We start from the raw sequence: 18,000 nt of genomic DNA on the forward strand, positions 1-18,000 counted from the left end.
AGATGACAACAACAACTCCCAGTCTCCTCCAGCCAACAAGGGAATTGCAATTTTTTTTTAAAAAAAGGAACCTTTCCAGACATTGTGACTTATAGAATAATGCCACTGAAAAATATCATTTACTAAATGAGCTAGAATTTGTCAGATAAGATATTAACAAATCACCAATGCCTATAAAATCAACAGTAATGCCAAAAGCTGGCCATTTTCTTTCTGTTTTTTAAATAAGGGAATGCTGTTTGAATGCATGACACAACTCAGATTTTGCTTCTTTCCCTTCCTGCAAGGGAAAGCAGAAACGTCCTTAAATATCTGAGCATTTCTGTTTAGACGACGAATCCTTCAGCAACCAACCAGGTTTTAAGGCACGAAAGGCCTCGGGTCATGCAAACAACCTGTCACTCCATAGGTGTCTGTTATGTTCAATTAGTGTTTAACAAGTCCCAGTAGACACCTGCCTTCCAGGTGTGTCAAAACCTTGAATGCACCCAATTGATCGCCTGATTCTGAAAGCAGCCAAGCCCAGGTCCCCAGAAGGATAAAAGCTTCAGGTCCAGGTGCTCTCCTGCCAGAGCCCGTTCTGTTGGCTTCCTCCTCTCTGGTCTTTCCTCCCAGAGCCCATCCACCGACATGAACCGGCAGTCCTACAGCATCAGGGGTGTGGGTGGAGGAGGTGGCGGTTTTGGCAGTGGCAAAGGCTTCAGCACTGCCTCGGCCATTCTCCCGAGCAGCCAAAGATCTGGGTTCAGTTCACTTTCTGTTGCCCGCGCCGCTGGCGGTGGACTCGGCAGCAGTGGCTTTGGAAGGATCAGTTTGGGTGCGGGAGGTGGTGGAGGTGGCTTTGGCAGCAAGAGTCTTTACGGTCTTGGGGGCAATAAACGAATTTCTGCCACCCGAGCTGGTAACCTACGCAGTGCGCTAGGTGGTGGTGGTGGTGGTGGAGGTGGCGGTGGAGGAGGAGGATTTGGCTTCAGTAGTGCATCCATTGGTGGATTTGGTTTTGGTGGAGGAGCTGGAGGTGGTGGCTTAGGTTTGGGCAGTGGTGGTGCTGGATATGGCTTCCCTGGGGGATTTGGGCCAGCCCGAAGTTCCCTAGGCTATGGTGGCAATGTTCCTGGGGTGGGCACCATTCAAGAAGTGACTGTTAACCAAAGCCTGTTGGCACCACTCAACTTGGAAATCGACCCTGCCCTCCAAGAGGTGCGGAAAGAAGAGAAAGAGCAAATTAAGACCCTCAACAATAAATTTGCCTCTTTCATTGACAAGGTAAGATTTTACTGAATCATTATAAGAGAACACGGGAGGAGAAACCGACATTGTGCTTTATAAATGCATGAATGGATAAAGTCACAGTCAAAGAAAAATCTTTAGGTCCACTGCGACATGTACTGAAGATATCCTGAGACAAATGGAAGTTGATTGAATAGGAAAAACATTTTTAATAGTTACAGAATCTCTGCAAAGCATCTGCAGCTTCCTTTTGTTTCTTCTCACTGACTGGCTTTGTACGATGATTTTGTAAACCATTTGACTTTGGAGGGCTAATGTGTTAAAATCTCTGGATTGTGAAGCTGCCTCTATCGCCTCTTTTAGCCTTTATTATTTCTTATTCCTGCTCCTTTCTTCACAATATTTCTTCCAAAAGGTCTTTGCTGCTTACAGGAAGGACAACAGCTTGGTACATGGTACTTGTTCAGCCTTCTAGAATTCTCTCTTTCAATCTCTGGCATCTCCAGCTAGAAGATCATAGAAAATAAATCTCATTTAAATCATAGAATCATGGAATAATTGAGTTGGAAGGCCATCAAATCCAGCCTCCTGCTCAATGCAGGAATCCAAATCAAAGCAGATCTGACAGATGGCTGTCCTGTTTGTTCTTGAATGCCTCCTGTCTTCAAGCACTCTCCACATCCCAAGATAACCAGTCAGTACCGACAATCTGTAATGATATAAGGACCTGTACCAGCTTCTGTTCATGAAGTGGGCAACTGATAATTTGAGAGCTGTGAATCTAAACCACTGTACATCAGCTGCCCTTGTTCTTACAACGGTCTGATTTAGCCACAGGAACACCCTCTTTGGCTTGATCCAGTTTGGATTACTTTAACTTACTCTACATCAGGACACCTTTGAAGATTATTTGGAGCTTCATCTGGTCCAGAATGTTGTAGCCAACTTGATCGGGGCCAGTTCTTGAGAGTGAATAGAAGTTCTCTACTAAAACATTTTCTAACCTAACCTTGAAACAATTCAAAGCACGGATTATGACCTACAAAACCTTCTGCAGCTTGAGTCTAGACTAGTGGTTCCCATCCTTGAGTAACCCAGGTGTTCTTGGACTACACTTCCCAGAAGCCTTGACCACCAGCTATGCTGCCTAGGTTTCTGGGAGATGCAGTCCAAGAGCACCTGAGCTACCCAAGATTGGGAATGACTGGTCTAGATTATCTGAAAGATGTTCTTCTACCATTCAAGCCTCTCTAGGCTTTGAGATTCATGGGAGTGGCACTTTCTCAATCCCACAAGGTTCAGAAGCACATTTGGTGAAGACACCAGAAAGCAGCTGATCACTAACTGCTCCCAAACTATGGAACTCTCAGTTGAGGGAGGCTGATGCTGGCCAGCCACCTGTTATCCTGCCATCAATGCACAGCGACCTTCCTGTGAAAGCAGGCGGATTGACAATTACACTACACTTTTCTAGAGTTTTTTTTTCGTGGCAACTTCTGTCTTTTTTGTGGGAATCTTTTAATTCATACTTTTTAATTTGATCATCACTTAGCTGAATTCTAGTATTTATAATGTATTGTTTTTCATTGTATTGTCTACATTGTAGACCAGGCTTGTCCAACCTGCGGCCCGTGGGCCGCATGCGGCCCAGGTCGGCTCGTAATGCGGCCCAGTGCAATTTTTTATTTTAAAAGAAATTCCAAAGTTTCAAGTTACACTGCTGGTGCTTGTGGCCAGAATGCGGCCGGGGCACATCACAACTGTGGGGGGCAGAGACAGAAGGAAGGAAGGAGTGGGAGGGGAGGGGAAAGGGGGGATGTGTGACTGCATTGCACCGTCCCCGTCAATAGGTGGACCCCCTCCCGGCCCCATAAAGCCGCTGGAGTCGAAGCTGGCAGCCTCTGATGTCTGAGATCGCAGCTGCTGGTAAGCGCGCTTGGAGCGGGGCTGTGGAGGACTGCTAGGGCTGCCCCACCATGCGGCCCAAACCAAATTTATGTGTGGCTCAAACCAAATTTTCATCTTCTAATGTGGCCCAGGGAAGGTGAAAGGTTGGACACCCCTGCTGTAGACAATAGCCATGGGTATTAAGCTGGGAGGAAGGCAGGGTCTCTCTGAATCAATTAATCAAACGAATAAGCAAATCTTTGTAAGATTTTTCTGGAACCTGACATGAACTGCAATTTTGTAGGCGTGGTGAAAGAATCACACTGTCAGTTTAGGTCTGGGCAAGCTTTGGGTTTCTGAGCATGACTTTATTTTTTACTAGCTGAGGCAGCAAACCTTTGGTACCCCAAATGTTTTGGAGCATGACTTCCCCCCCACACACACACACACAATCTTTTATCATTGTCAGTACAGCCTGGTGATCCTGAGAATTATAGTCCAAAACTTCTGGAACGGAAAAGGTTCGCCCCACCTGCATCAAAGCTGAAAATAATTTGAAGGCAGGGGAGTAGGGGAGTTAATGATTTTATGCCCCCTGTGATTTACCATGAGCTATTAAAATTTATATATAATTTACTATATGTCTGGATTCCAAAATGAAAATCTCTTAAGTGGTCAGTAGCTGGCTGGAGAGCTCAGTGGTTTAGGTCTCTGGCTGTGGAGCAGAGGTGGGGAGTTTGATTCCCCCGCTGGGCCTCCAGGGAGTAGAGCCAGTCTGTATGGCCTTAGGCAAGCTCTGCAATCCTAGGGCACCCCCAGAACAAGGGATCGGCAAATCACTTCCAAGGACTCTACATGGAAAACCCAGAAAAGGGTCACCCTAAGTCAGAATTGGCTTGATAGCCCATGATGATGATGATGATTAAGTGGCCGGTGCTAGTATGTTAAAACCTGGACAATGGAAGCCAATATAGTGGAAGAATGCTGACAATAAGTTGGAAGTAATCAACATAAGTTTAACCATGACAGAGATATTTACTGTTTTGTGTGTGTGTGTGTTTTACTAACTCTCACTGAAGTATTCACACAAACATTAAAAATTTTAATTCACTATCCATGGCTACTCTGCACAGTCTCTAGTTAAAATTTGCAGAAGAGTATTGATTGTTGCAAGAGCAGCGAAAAGTTTTGTCACCTGTTACAGCCTAAGAAGTTTTAGTTTGTGCATCTAATGAAGTAGGCTCATGTCCACCTAAATTGAAACTGTAGCTAAAGAACACCTGCTCTCAGGGCTGGGGAAAAATCTCTGTGCTTTGCAGATCTTCTTTTGGCCTACAGTTGCCATCAGTCTTAGCCACTGTAGCAAACTGTGAGGGATTATGGGTTGATGTTCAAAAACATCCTGAAGCTACAGTTGCCCACTCCTGGTGTATATAACACAGTGTTGGATGGATAGATGTCTAGCCTGTGTCAGTGACAGGCATTTCCATGTGTTCCTGCATTCAGGTCCGTTTCTTGGAACAACAAAACAAGGTTCTGGAGACCAAATGGACCCTCTTGCAAGATCAAGGCTTGAAATCTGGTGCAAACAAAAGCACCCTTGATCCTCTCTTTGAGGCCTATATCAACAACCTAAGGAAGCAGCTGAGTGGCTTGATCAATGAGAAAGGGCGACTAGATGGAGAGCTGAAAAGCATGCAGGATCTGGTTGAAGACTTTAAGACCAAGTAAGTGAATGTATCACTGGAAGGATCCAGAATACTATCTGGGTCACACTAGATCAGTGTTTCCCAGCCTTCAGTTATCCAGGTGTTCTTGGACTGCAATTCCAAGGAGCCTTCACCACTTGCTGTGCTGGCCAGGATTTCTAGGAGTTACAGTCCAAGAACACTTGGGTTACCCAAGGATTGGAAACACTTTGGACGATACGTTTAGCATGCACTGAGAAGTGGGCCTCTCACAACTGAGGAAAATGCTCATTCATCATAGCATGTGCTTTTCCTTACCTCTGTATCATGTGTTTTATGTACTTTGATCGTATGGGTCCTTGGAAGGCAAATGTAGGCTTAATTGCAAGTTGTGATTGCCAAGACATGCATTTTTGAGGAAACTCCATTGCACCCTCCTACCCCAGAATAAAGAAGCAAGACACAGGTGCTGGAATTAATTAGGGCCACACTTTATTGAACAGGTAACGTTAACTCTTGTTGCTTCCCAACGGGGGGGGGGGGGGGCTGTGGTAGTGTGGAATCTGGTATGAGGAGGACAAATGCAGCTATATACTGTGCTCCCTAGCCCAGCCTCTGGGATGATAGATAGCTGGAGGGATTCATGTCTTGCCTCATCGGGGGGGGGGGGGGGGGGAAGGGGCATAGAAGCTCCGTTCTGTTGATGCTGCACATACCAGCGGAGCAACCATAATCACAGTAAAATATGTTAATGGTAGAGAATACACATTTCTCCTTCATTTCTAGTTTCAGCCTGTGTTATCTCAGGATAAAGGTTAGTAAAGAAAGTAATAGAATGAGTGTGTTAATGCTGATTTTAAAATGTTCCAGCTGGTATAATTGGGACATCTGTTTACCAATGTGGGCGATTGAATGGGCTCATATATTCTATTTGTCAAATACCTGTACACAGTGGAACCCTATATATACAACTATTGTGGCAAAAAAGATGTGAGGGGTTTTTTTGCATCTTTTTTTGCTTACATTGCACAGTTTTTCATACATTGAGGACACCTAGACAACATTTGATTAACTCTCAGTAGAAATTAAATAATTCCTGTTTTTCTATTTGTTGCTGGAGTGATATCTAACTTACAGGAAAAAATAAATAGAATGTTTCTGCTGGTTGGGAGTGCAGAGTTGTTCAAAACAAGTTGTGTTACCAAGACATTTCTTGAGTATCTCTGAGCTATGAAATTAAAATCTTTTCCCAGTCCTGCCCCGCCTGCATGGACGCGATGAGAAACAATAAACCTGAATGCCACATTGACATAATACCCAAGTATGCTGGTAAAATACTTTAAAGACACAATTATTATTAATTTAATATAATACTGGGGAGCAGTGGAAATTGGTTTCTGACTCAATTCTGAATCATTCAACCACTCATTTTTGCTGTGGTGAAATTAAAAAAATAATTGCTTTTCTAGCAATTTTTGACATGTTGAACCAGTTTTGTGAATCCTACAAGAAATGTTCAGGCTGCATCCTTTAAATGTGAGTCAATGGTGACTCACAATCTGGACATGTTGCATCAAAACCTGGTTCAAATGAACTTATTCTCTTAATGACTGTACAGTCAAAAATGATTAGGAAGATTTTAATGCAAAACATCCCTCTGATAATAAAATTAAAAAGTAAACATGGGACTTTGTAAATGACCATCTTTTATCTAAATGGAAATAATTAATGGTATCCATTTTATAAGGCATTTCATCTGCTAAAACAAAGTGCTAGTCCAGTTTGTAGGCCAAGGCCATGCAAATTATTTTACAGGCTGAGGTAAAGGGGAAGATAGCAACGCCTCCCCGGTCCATGTACAGAATTTGATTTAACAGACACTAAATTTTCCTTCAGCTTTGGCAATGCAACAGTCTTCTGTCACACATCTGAGGGTAGCAAGCAGGTTTATGGGATGCAGGAAGATCTGTCTGGCACACATATCTCAGTCCTCAGCAGAAGGGACCACAGCATTTATGTGGTCCCTTCTGCTGAGGACTGAGATATGTGTGCTGAGGACTGAGATATGTGCAGCCAGGAGGCTGCCATTGCTACCTCCTACCATCTGAGGCAGCCACCCCCCCCCCATTCTACCTAATGGTAGGGCCATCCGTAGTGTTTATTTCCTACCATGACAACCTCTCCACTGTGCAGTTCCAATGCAATGGTTTGCAATGAGAACCAGTCAAGTGGTTGTCTAGGTGACACTGCAAAACAGTTCTTGGGAGGAGGTGAGAGAAATCAAAATGGGGAAATCCCAGGATAGTCTCGTTGAGTCACCGGCTTGCCACATAGCCTCCTATTAAAAGGCAGGCTGCCACTTTCAACGGTCCTTCCATGAGCTTTCTCAGATTGTAGCCAGATAGAGTGCATCTACCCACACCTACTGCCACCTTGCTTACATTGCTAAGATTGTCTCTATCTGGGCAGCCATTTTGCTGCACTTTGAGCAGCAGTCCCCTTAAACTTCAGAAGTATTCAAACAGGGGCTGCCAAAAGAGTGATCTGAGCCATGGAGAAATTTAATTTAAAAGCAAATTATATTATATATATACAACCAAGAGTTCAGTTTTCAGCAATACCTTTGTATCTATTACCTGGAACCTTGAATTGGGAAGAGATATAAAGGCCATTGAAAAGACTACTACACCTCATCCCACCAACCATCTGTTTCCCCACAGACAGGCCTAGATTTTTGTTAGAAAAAATGAAAGCTAAACATTTAGGGGGAAAGCTTATAGTAGTTCTAAAAAATCCAAGTCCCCATCACTCCCTTCTCATATGCCACAGCGGCACTGCCTTCCTCTACCTCCCTTGTTGCAACATGGTCTCTCTTTGCAACAACCTCTAGTTTTTTTGGTTGTCCTCCCCACCTTTGAGAGGAGGAAAGGGAGAACCATGACGTTGCCCCCCTCCATGAGTACTGTGAGCCAAGCTAGGCCTCAGAGAAACAGTGAATCCTGCTTCGAAGGATTTTAATGTCTGGTAGACCCAACAACTACACTTTGCCCTCCTACCCCAGAATAATGAGGCGAGACGCAAGGATGGTATGAAAACAGGGCCACACTTTATTATCCATATCCTTTTCAATTCTCAGGCCCTTCCAATAAGCAAATGGGGCCTGTGGCAGTGCGGAATGATCTGGAAGGAAAGGTCTCACAGGACCCCTTCTTGACAATAGGCGAGTGTCCAGCACCGAGGTAGCACAGCCCCTATGACCACACGTCCCCGGCCAGTCATGGTTTGACCACCCCTGGGCCTCTAGCCTCCTATCTCTTGGTGGCTTTTAGTCCAGAGGTGTCCCCAGCACATTGTCCCCCCCCCAGACCATAATCTCAGGGGTGAATGGAGATCTATTGTCTGGAACCCTGGCCCTTTCCTTATTCCATCCCTCAATCATTTTCTTAATACGATAATCTCCTGTGAAGTAAGGGTATCCTTGGACTTTAGCATAATATGCCAAAGCCAACATCTTACTTTGTATTGAGCTAGGCAATAAGCTCTTCCTATGCAGGTAGATTGCAAATTGCTGCAAATGTTCTACTGGGGCTGGCCATGTAGGCTCTAGACCCATACTAGACCTGAAGTCTCAAAACTGAGTACTCATAGCTGTATACCTCTTACGAGTCCTGGGAGCCAATGCCAGCCCTACTGCATGCTCAGCCTCTTATTCAATCCAATATTTCCCTCCCCAAGTTCTCCTCCTCACTCATACACTCTGTGATTTTATTTTATTTCTTTATTTCTTTATTTATTCATAAATTTATTTACATACATTTCTTTTATTTTAATTAATTAACATTATTATTTTTAATCCTTATTATTCCTATAATCTAATTCCTATAAACTGGTACTAAATGGGGGGGGGGAGGTAACCCTTGGCTTACCATGCAGTGTTCTAATCCTACTGCACCAGGTTGACTCCTTCCTTTGCTGCTGCTTCTTTTTTTATATAAGAATTCCCAATCAGACCAGTCCTTATGTGCTTATAATGGTCTATGAAGACATTTTGTGTGTCCCCATATATTTTAGGATAGTTAGTGGTCGTGGTGGCAACATGGGATATCAATATCTCCAATACCACTTTCTTCCAAGGAGAAGACCCTATGCCATTCAGTCTTTACAGTGTCCAGTCTACATTGGTGTACAGTAATTTGGCACATGATAAACCAACAGCCATTCAAGATTTCATCCTGGATGTTGACACCTATCTGACTGTAGCATGAGGACCTGGTTGAGTGGGTCTTGTCCACTCATCTACATATTCATTAGCTGGATGGATCAGTGGTTTAGATATCTGGCTGTGGAGCCAAAGGTTGGGAGGTTGATTCCCCATTGTGCCTCCTGGGAAAAGAGCCAGCCTGTGTGACCTTGAGCAAACTGCAAAGTCCCAGGGAGGTCACAGAAGAAGGGAATGATAAAACACTTGTGAGTATTCTCTATCTAGGAAACTCTGGAAAGGATCAATACAAATGAAAAGTGACTTGACAGCATGTCAAAAGCAAATTGTTGTTTGTTTTTTTTGTTGCCGGAAGAAATATCAACAACCTCAGATATGCAGATGATACCACTCTGATGGCAGAAAGTGAGAAGGAATTAAAGGGTAAAAGAGGAGAGCACAAAAAATGGTCGGAAGCTCAACATAAAAAAAAAAAAAAAACTAAGATCATGGTCACTGGTCCCATCACCTCCTGGCAAATAGAAGGGGAAGATATGGAGGCAGTGACAGATTTTACTTTTTTGGGTTTCATGATCACTGCAGATGGAGACAGCAGCCACGAAATTAAAAGACACCTGCTTCTTGGGAGGAAAGCGATGACAAACATAGACAGCATCTTAAAAAGCAGAGACATCAGCTTGCAGACAAAGGTCCGCATAGTCAAAGCTATGGTTTGTCCAGTAGCAATGTATGGAAGTGAGAGCTGGACCATAAAGAAGGCTGACTGCTGAAGAATTGATGCTTTTGAATTGTGGTGCTGGAGGAGGCTCTTGAGAGTCCCCTGGACTGCAAAGAGATCAAACCTATCCGTTCTGAAGGAAATCAACCCCGAGTGCTCACTGGAAGGACAGATCCTGAAGCTGAGGCTCCAATACTTTGGCCATCTGATGAGAAGAGAAGACTCCCTGGAAATGTACCCTGATGTTGGGAAAGAGTGAAGGCAAGAGGAGAAGGGGACGACAGAGGACGACAAGATGGTTGGACAGTGTCATCAAAGCTACCAACATGAGTTTGACCCAACTCTGGGAGGCAGTGGAAGACAAGAGGGCCTGGCGTGCTCTGGTCCATTGGGGTCATGAAGAGTCAGACATGACTGAACAACTAAACAACAAAGCAGTAGTAGTAGTATGTTCATTATAGTGTTGGTTTCTGCTAACTGAAAACCACTCTGAGGCTAAGCAGGACTGGAAATCAAGATATAGGTGCTTGGATTATCTACGATTGCCCATGGTACCTCAAACTCTACTAGCTGAGGCATGTATAGCAACTTACAATATTAAATGAAAGGGTTAGTCTTAAACATTTCTCATTAATCACGTAATACAATGAAGCAAATACAGTACAGTAGTTGAAATTGAGCAACTAGTTGCCAGGAACGTATATGCAAAGTGAATAATAGTGTGTTAAAACGAATAACATCTGTTATCTTGGACCGCACCACAGTGAGGCAACAAGATCTATCAATAGGAGGTGGAATTAATGTGACAGTTTCCCTCCAGGACAAATTGTCTGACGTGACTTGATTTTATTGACTTCTTCAGGAGCTTGTGTCTTACCCCACTTGTTTTGAGTCATCTGGAGGAGAAATTTGCTTTGTAGGCAAGTTACTGCTTTTTGTGACCTTGCTGCAGCTAATTTATTATTTAACTTATTTTTAATCTGTCTTTCTCCTTAAAAAGGACCCAAGGTGGCTTAAAACAATTAAAAGATAGTATTTAAGCTAGCAGCACAGAGTACACAAATACTAAAAAGGATCAAACAAATACCATATTTAAAAAACGTAACATCAAAATATATTCAATGCAGTAAGATAAGAAGGCCTCTGAGTGTATCCCCTTGAGTCACTGGGGGAGCTGGGAGACCAGGCCACAACCTGTTCTTTGAAATCTAATGTGGTCCCTCAGCTTTCTGTGCTGTTCCAACCCAAATCAGCAAAACTGACAGGAATGTGTGTGTTTACTCAAAAATCTTACTTATTCAAATTTTATTTCTTTTGGATTGCCTAGCCTTACTATTATTAACTTTATTATTATTAAAGAAAATTGGCATGCACTGGTTATAAACAAAAATAAAGAACAATATAGCACCAAAAGAAAAGGCATTCATAAATAACAAAGCTGCAGAAAAAGCATAAAACGGCATGTGCCAGCAAGTCAATTCTGACTTATGATGAGCCATTTCAGGGTTTCCCAGGTAGAGAATACTCAGAAGTGGCTTGAAACTTAACAAATTTAACTGCCTGAAAAACTGCCTGAGAGTGTTCCCGAGCTGGGTATTACCCCAAATGGATTCTTAAAACATGAAAGAGAGGGCAGTGATGGACCATTGAAAAGAGAGCAATGGAGGTCCCAATGACAATGCTACGAATATTTGAAGAATATGGGGATATATTTCTGCCCAGCTACAGGATGAGTGACGTTCAACGCAGCAGGAATGAAGACTGCAATCAGCATTATTGTACCTGCACACCAGGAACACATGATAATGGAAAAATGTTTGATGGGTGTAGATGTGAATTAGGCCTCAAGGTATACTAAAAATATAAGAGTTAAAACTGAAATGAGATGAAAAGTCATTAATGTTTGATTCTTGTTCCAACAGATATGAAGAAGAGATCAACCGACGTACATCAGCTGAGAATGAGTTTGTTATGCTTAAAAAGGTGAGTTGGCAGGTTCCCAACATTGCAAGCCTAGTGTGTTGTGGTGCTGGAGGAGACTCTTGAGAATCCCCTGGACTGCAAAGGGAACAAATCTATCCATTTTGAAGGAAATCAACCCTGAGTGCTCACTGGAAGGATGGATTCTGAAGCTGAGGCTCCAATACTTTGGCCATCTCATGAGAAGACTCCCTGGAAAAGATCCTGATGTTGGGAAAATGTGAGGGCAACAGAAGAAGGGGACGACAGAGGATGAGATGGTTGGACAATGTCATTGAAGCGACTAATATGAATTTGACCCAACTCCGGGAGGCAGTGAAAGACAGGAGGGCCTGGCGTGCTCTGGTCCATGGGGTCATGAAGAGTCGGACATGACTTAACGACTAAACAACAACTACAATATGTTAATTAGGATTGACCCAAGATTGTCTTCTGAAAGATTCTGGGAGATTTTTGAGATCCATATGGATGTCGACTAACTTACTGAGACTTCTTGTGGTGTGTTTCATGCTCCAACAAAGAATGTATCCAGCTGGAGGTCTCCTCACACTCACCTCATGCAAAGATGGCTTGAGACCAGGGTGTGGTCCCTGAAATGTTTGAGTGAAATTACTACAGACCATCCCTTTCTTCTCCTTAGCAATTTTTTTGCAGTTGGGGGGGGGAAGGCAAGTGAAGGTTATCACTAATGGATATTGTGAGGGTAATGATGGAAAAAGTTACATTTATCATGGAAAAATATAAACAAGTTAGTGTTATTAAGGGAGGACAGTGGTATCTGACCCTGCCCTCATTTAGTAAATGAGACAACACAATCATGTGGTAAACTTTTTGTCTGAATTTGCTCTGTAATAACAACCTGCACTCAAAACCTGTGTCCGTTTTGAAGCGCACATTTGCAGTCATATCATTCAGGGAGGTGGAGAGCGTAGTCCTTTCTTCTCCAGTGCCTTCAGACCACATGTGTATAGATTCTTCTGAGTGACCAAGTGGTTAGCAACTAGAACTCAGTTGGTGAAATCTCCCATTTGTTAACCTAAGAGGCATGGAGGAACTGGTGTCAGTAGCAATTGAACTCATTCTCAAGCTATTTTCTTGGGTAATTCTTGAAGCAGTGGTCCACTCGCTTCCTACTTACTGCTCTCGGAAACCTATCTGTGACTAGAGACATCAAGGGTTAAAATGGGCCAGTCACATAGACCTGTCTTTTTTGCTTCCATATATTAGTGCCTGTTCTTCTTTTGCTAATTAAATTGCTCTTTTAAAATTAAAGATGCCCCCAAACAACAACAAATTATGTTAAAAACATTCGTGTTTGTCTTGAATATGTTGCTTGCCTCATGGTGGTCTTCAATGAGTTTCAGAGCAATAGCTTTCACCCAATCAAATCTGTAGGTATCTGTTTCTTTCTTTTGTTTTAGGATGTGGATGCAGCCTACATGAACAAGGTGGAGCTGGAAGCCAAAGTTGATTCCCTGATGGATGAGCTCAACTTCCTGAGGGCTCTCTATGAAGCGGTATTCAGTCTTCTTAACAGTTCGGAGGAAATTAAACACAGTTTCAATCCTGGGCAGGCTTAGAACACAAACCAAGATCTGGAATGCTATGGCAGAATAATTACAGGATTCCAGTTGAGAGCTAAGACACTTGAATTATGGCTTCCATCTTTTTAATCTTATCCCACATTGCAGTATATTTTTGAAGGCCAAATGTTTTCAGGCCTGCCATTCTCATCCCGACATTGCAGGATCTAACCTTTTTTTACTGAGACCAATTCTTAGAAGACCTATAGCAAAGAAACTAGATAGGCACTAGTTCATTTCTCTTTTCCCCCATTGAGACTTGATGTGTAAGTTTGGGGATCATCAGCTTTGGAACGGGATGCTTCACAACATCACCCTAGCAAGACTTAAATGCTAAGTTTTCACCTGACATTTCAAACTCAAAAACAATTGAAGAAAAACCCCAACCCTACTGGTTCTGTGCTAATTCTGAATTTTTAATATGTCAGAATACTCATCCTATGTCATACAGCTCTCTATGAAGCTAAACATTTTACAAACCTTGGCATGGTTATAGACCCTAAAAGTCTGGTCCTGCCCTCACACCACATCCACATCCCCAAACTGAGGGTAAATCTGAAATATTATTCTATCTGGGCTTGTTTTTGTTTGTGTTTGCATCTGTCTCAGGAATTGGCTCAGCTGCAGGCACAAATGTCTGACACGGCTGTCATCCTCTCCATGGATAATAACCGAGACTTGGATCTGAACAGTCTTGTCTCTGAGGTGAAGGCGCAGTATGAGGACATTGCCAACAGGAGCCGAGCTGAAGCCGAGACATGGTACCAAACGAAGGTGAGTCATTTGTTCCACCAGCCACGGTGGCGTGGAAAATAAGAACATAAATCCTTTTTCTTTTCTTTTCTTACCCTTCTGGAGTGGGAGGTACTGTATGCAGTCTCATCATTAGAGGAAAAAAAAGAGGTAATGGGGGGAGAGCCAAGTTCAGAAAAAAATTGACAAATAACATTTTAATACAAAACAGCCTCTCTGAAAGATGCCCCCCAAGCTTTCAGGAGCAACTTGTGCAGGGCTTCAAGGGCTGAGGTGGAAAGGGAGCATCCTTTCCACGAAACACCACATGTAACCTTGTGGATCCTGTCAAAACCTCAGATTTAAGTCTTCTTTAAAATACAAGTCATTGGATTCAACTTTTGAAAGTTTGCCATTTCTTTGTATGTGAGATGGTGGGAAGTAAAAGAGGGACAGCAAGAGAATGAAAGATTTCTTCTCTAAAAACATCCATTACACTTCTCTTAAACAAGGGCTACACTAGATGGGAAGGAAAAATGATTCATGCCTGTGGAGGATTCCCTCCCAGTGCAAATAGCAGCTTCGCTATAGAGCTTTTTATGCAGGAGCTACAGTCAGGGTGGAAAGAGTTGAACTCATTGTCCTCACCAACTGTGATTCTAGTAATGATGACTACAGAGGTACACATGCCAGAGAATTATATAAATACATATGTGTTAAATGCAAAGACCCATTGAACTTTTGAAGATCACAATCTAGCAGAGGCTCCTGGCAAAATGAATCCTTCATCTGTCCTCTCCCTGTTTATTTTTGTAGTTTGAGGAACTCCAAGCTACTGCAGGGAAGCATGGCGACGACTTGCGTAATACTAAAGGAGAGATATCAGAGCTCAATCGGATGATTCAGAGGATACGGTCAGAGATAGAAAATGCCAGGAACCAGGTAAGAAAATCTATTGCTGACACTGTGTTATTTCTTAACATAGTGCAACCACACCTTAATTTAAAGAGTATCCATTAGTTAGGGTTCATCTGGGAAAAAACACCTGCATTTGCCACCAGTGACATGCCTTGATTGATGGGCAGTGGGTGATGAGGACTTGTCGTTCCTGCTTTTGGTTGGCAATCTCAGTTTGGTGTACAATCTTAAATGATAGGGCAGTCCAACAAGCAGTACCAGGAACCTGCAAAAACGGTGTAGGAATGTTTCCCACAGTCTTTGGGGATGAACAAGAATTTAGCAGCCAGCAAACAAGGTGATGGGCAAAAAGGTACCCAGGAAGCAGGAGATTGGCAAACCATTGGATTAGATCAAATGTGTGTGTGGGGGGGGGGGGACAGGGGAAAGGGGAGAAGAAAGAAAAGAAAACAAGCTGTAGGCCAAAATGCGAAATCCTATGCATGCAGGTGTAGAAAATCCCATCGAGCTCAATGCCTCCTAAATATATCTAGTAAAAAAGTAAATAAACACACGGTAGAGACAACAACAGTAATAATGACAGTAGAAATATGAATGACTGATGGAAGGAAGCATGGGATCTAATTGCACTCTCTCTCCTATAGTGTGCCAACCTGCAAACTGCCATTGCGGATTCAGAAGAACGGGGTGAGTTGGCTCTCAAAGATGCCCGGGCCAAGCTCCTGGAGTTGGAGGAGGCTCTACAAAAAGCCAAGGAAGAAATGACCCGCCTCTTACGGGAATACCAGGAGCTGATGAACGTCAAACTGGCCCTGGATATTGAGATTGCCACCTATAGGAAGCTACTGGAAGGAGAAGAGAGCCGGTGAGCATCATAGAGCCAAGCAAGCCATGATTATAAGTTTGACACTCACAAAACCTGGGTGTTAAGGGTGACAAGACACAGGCCACATGTGGTCCACCTGCCCATTTTTGTGGCTCCACAGACATCACGTTTGCTGCCATGCCACTGAATTTCATCTGAAGTTTCATTTGGAAACTCAAATGCATCTGAATTTTCAGTGGTGTGTGGGCAGCCAAATAGGCCACTATCTACCTTAAAGCAAGATGTGAACGGAGCTTTAAAATGTTTTGAAAGTGAATTGCTCCTTTTGGATCATCAACCTTCAGAGCAGGAATTGGCCCCTGGTGGGCTGGGAAGCTTCCCACCACAGGAGGCTGCCCACCACTGCCTATCTGAAGGCTTCATACCATCTGGAGGACGTAAAGCCTATGACTCCACAACTAGACCAACAAATGCCCCCTCAGTAAAACTACATAATCTGATGTTAAATTGATTAGCAAGGAATTGAATGCCTTTTTCAAGAATGACATCTATAGTCATAAGCATATTTGGTCATGCTTACATCCTGTTGAATCTGGTCGTGTATGGCCTTCTGCAACTAAGGGTGCGGCTATATTGGAATCAGTCTGATCATTCAGCTTTGCAGCAATTTGATTTGCAGCTTGTATTACATTTGAAATTGCAATCAGTGCTCAAACAGGGGCTGTGAATCAATTTGAGAGTATATCATTCATACTGCATGTGATGTGAGTTACATTCCAGCCCATAGTCCCTCTTCTTTCCTTCCATCTTCTGGTCCCGCCTCTGCTGATCCTTTTATGGCTTGCTGTGAAGCCGCTTTCTCATGTAAAGGTTCAGACTACATTTCTCAGAAACTTTTCTATAAAAAAATAACATGGAAAGGTACTTCACAGCTAAAGAGTAGAAAACATCAAAAGTCTGAACAGTCATTTTGCAAAATACATCACAATTCACATTCCAGAATGAGTCCATAACAAGGATCAGTGCTTCCCCCTTCCCATGTGTACTTTCAAACTACACATGTAGGAATTATCTCAGATCTGGCCAGATGTGGTTTTACTACTGGCAAGATTAACTGGTCCACTTTCAGCCCTGTCAATTAAGTAATTAATAGCACTAAGCTTTTGCTCCACAACCAAAGGGCCTTCCCACATGATCTGAAGTTTACTATGTTTGATAGGATTGACACTGAATATCCCATCTTATAATCATGGCACCCAAGCTCTGGCTCTGTAACCTGTTGCCTAAACAACTGAGCTATTTGACCATATATTCACACTCTCAGTGCAATCCAGATTTGAACTAGAACTCCCATCCTCCTCAACTCATACAGCCAATGATGTACCACATTCACATTGATCAATAGACTTCTTGACACTTGACTTTAAATTCTTTTTTTCAACAGGCTCTATGGAGAGGGAGTCAACCCTGTGAGCATCTGTAAGTAACTTATCAGTTTTTTTACAGGGCAAACTTACGTATATGTGATTTCTCTGAAGTAAGTGCTGCTGAGTTCAGTGGGGCTTTACTCCCAGGAAAGACAGTATAAGATTGCTTTTATTATTATTATTATTATTATTATTATTATTATTATTATTATTATTATTATTATTATTATTATTATTATTATTATTATTATTATTATTATTATTATTATTATTATTATTATTATTATTATTGTTGTTGTTGTTGTTGTTGTTGTTGTTGTTGTTGTTGTTGTTGTTGTTGTTGTTGTTGTTGTTGTTTTCAGCAATCTGATTAACAACAGAGTATAAGATGTGACTATGTGAGGCAGAACCATTTAGTCATGACCAAATTTGGTGCTAGAATGCACAATAGCTGAAATCCAGTAGTAAGGCACAACTAGAGTAGACCCATTTGAATCAATAGATGTTCTAGAGGAGCTAGCACAACAAATCTCCTCTGATTCAATGGACCGACTCTAGTTGCAATGTACTACTGGATTTCAACCCATATGTCTTAGGAAGAGGTGAAGTAACTTGATCAGACCTTATAAATGTTACTTTTTTAGGATTACAACTTCTGCAATCCCTCCAGCCAACATGGGCATGCTGGCTGGGGATTCTGGGAATTGAAGTCCAAGGAGGGGACTTTTCCAGACTCAGGGGTGGATGAGCTAAGATGCAAGGCTGTAAGCATCAACACTCTGTTGTAAGGAA

At 42.6% G+C, this 18,000-nt stretch overlaps 1 protein-coding gene across 1 annotated transcript; it reads left to right on the top strand.

Moving 5' to 3' along the window:
- Positions 1–582: 582 nt before the first annotated feature.
- LOC110090294 (keratin, type II cytoskeletal 5) lies at positions 583–17,297 on the top strand. The gene is made up of 8 exons (XM_078384609.1): positions 583–1,266; positions 4,624–4,844; positions 11,665–11,725; positions 13,144–13,239; positions 13,915–14,079; positions 14,854–14,979; positions 15,600–15,820; positions 17,226–17,297. Exons 1-8 carry the CDS (start codon positions 631–633, stop codon positions 17,266–17,268), a joined length of 1,569 nt encoding a protein of 522 aa, XP_078240735.1. The 5' UTR covers positions 583–630; the 3' UTR covers positions 17,269–17,297.
- The last annotated feature ends 703 nt before the right edge of the window (positions 17,298–18,000 follow it).

The sequence above is a fragment of the Pogona vitticeps genome, chromosome 2, assembly GCF_051106095.1.
Source record: "Pogona vitticeps strain Pit_001003342236 chromosome 2, PviZW2.1, whole genome shotgun sequence".
Taxonomy (NCBI): domain Eukaryota; kingdom Metazoa; phylum Chordata; class Lepidosauria; order Squamata; family Agamidae; genus Pogona; species Pogona vitticeps.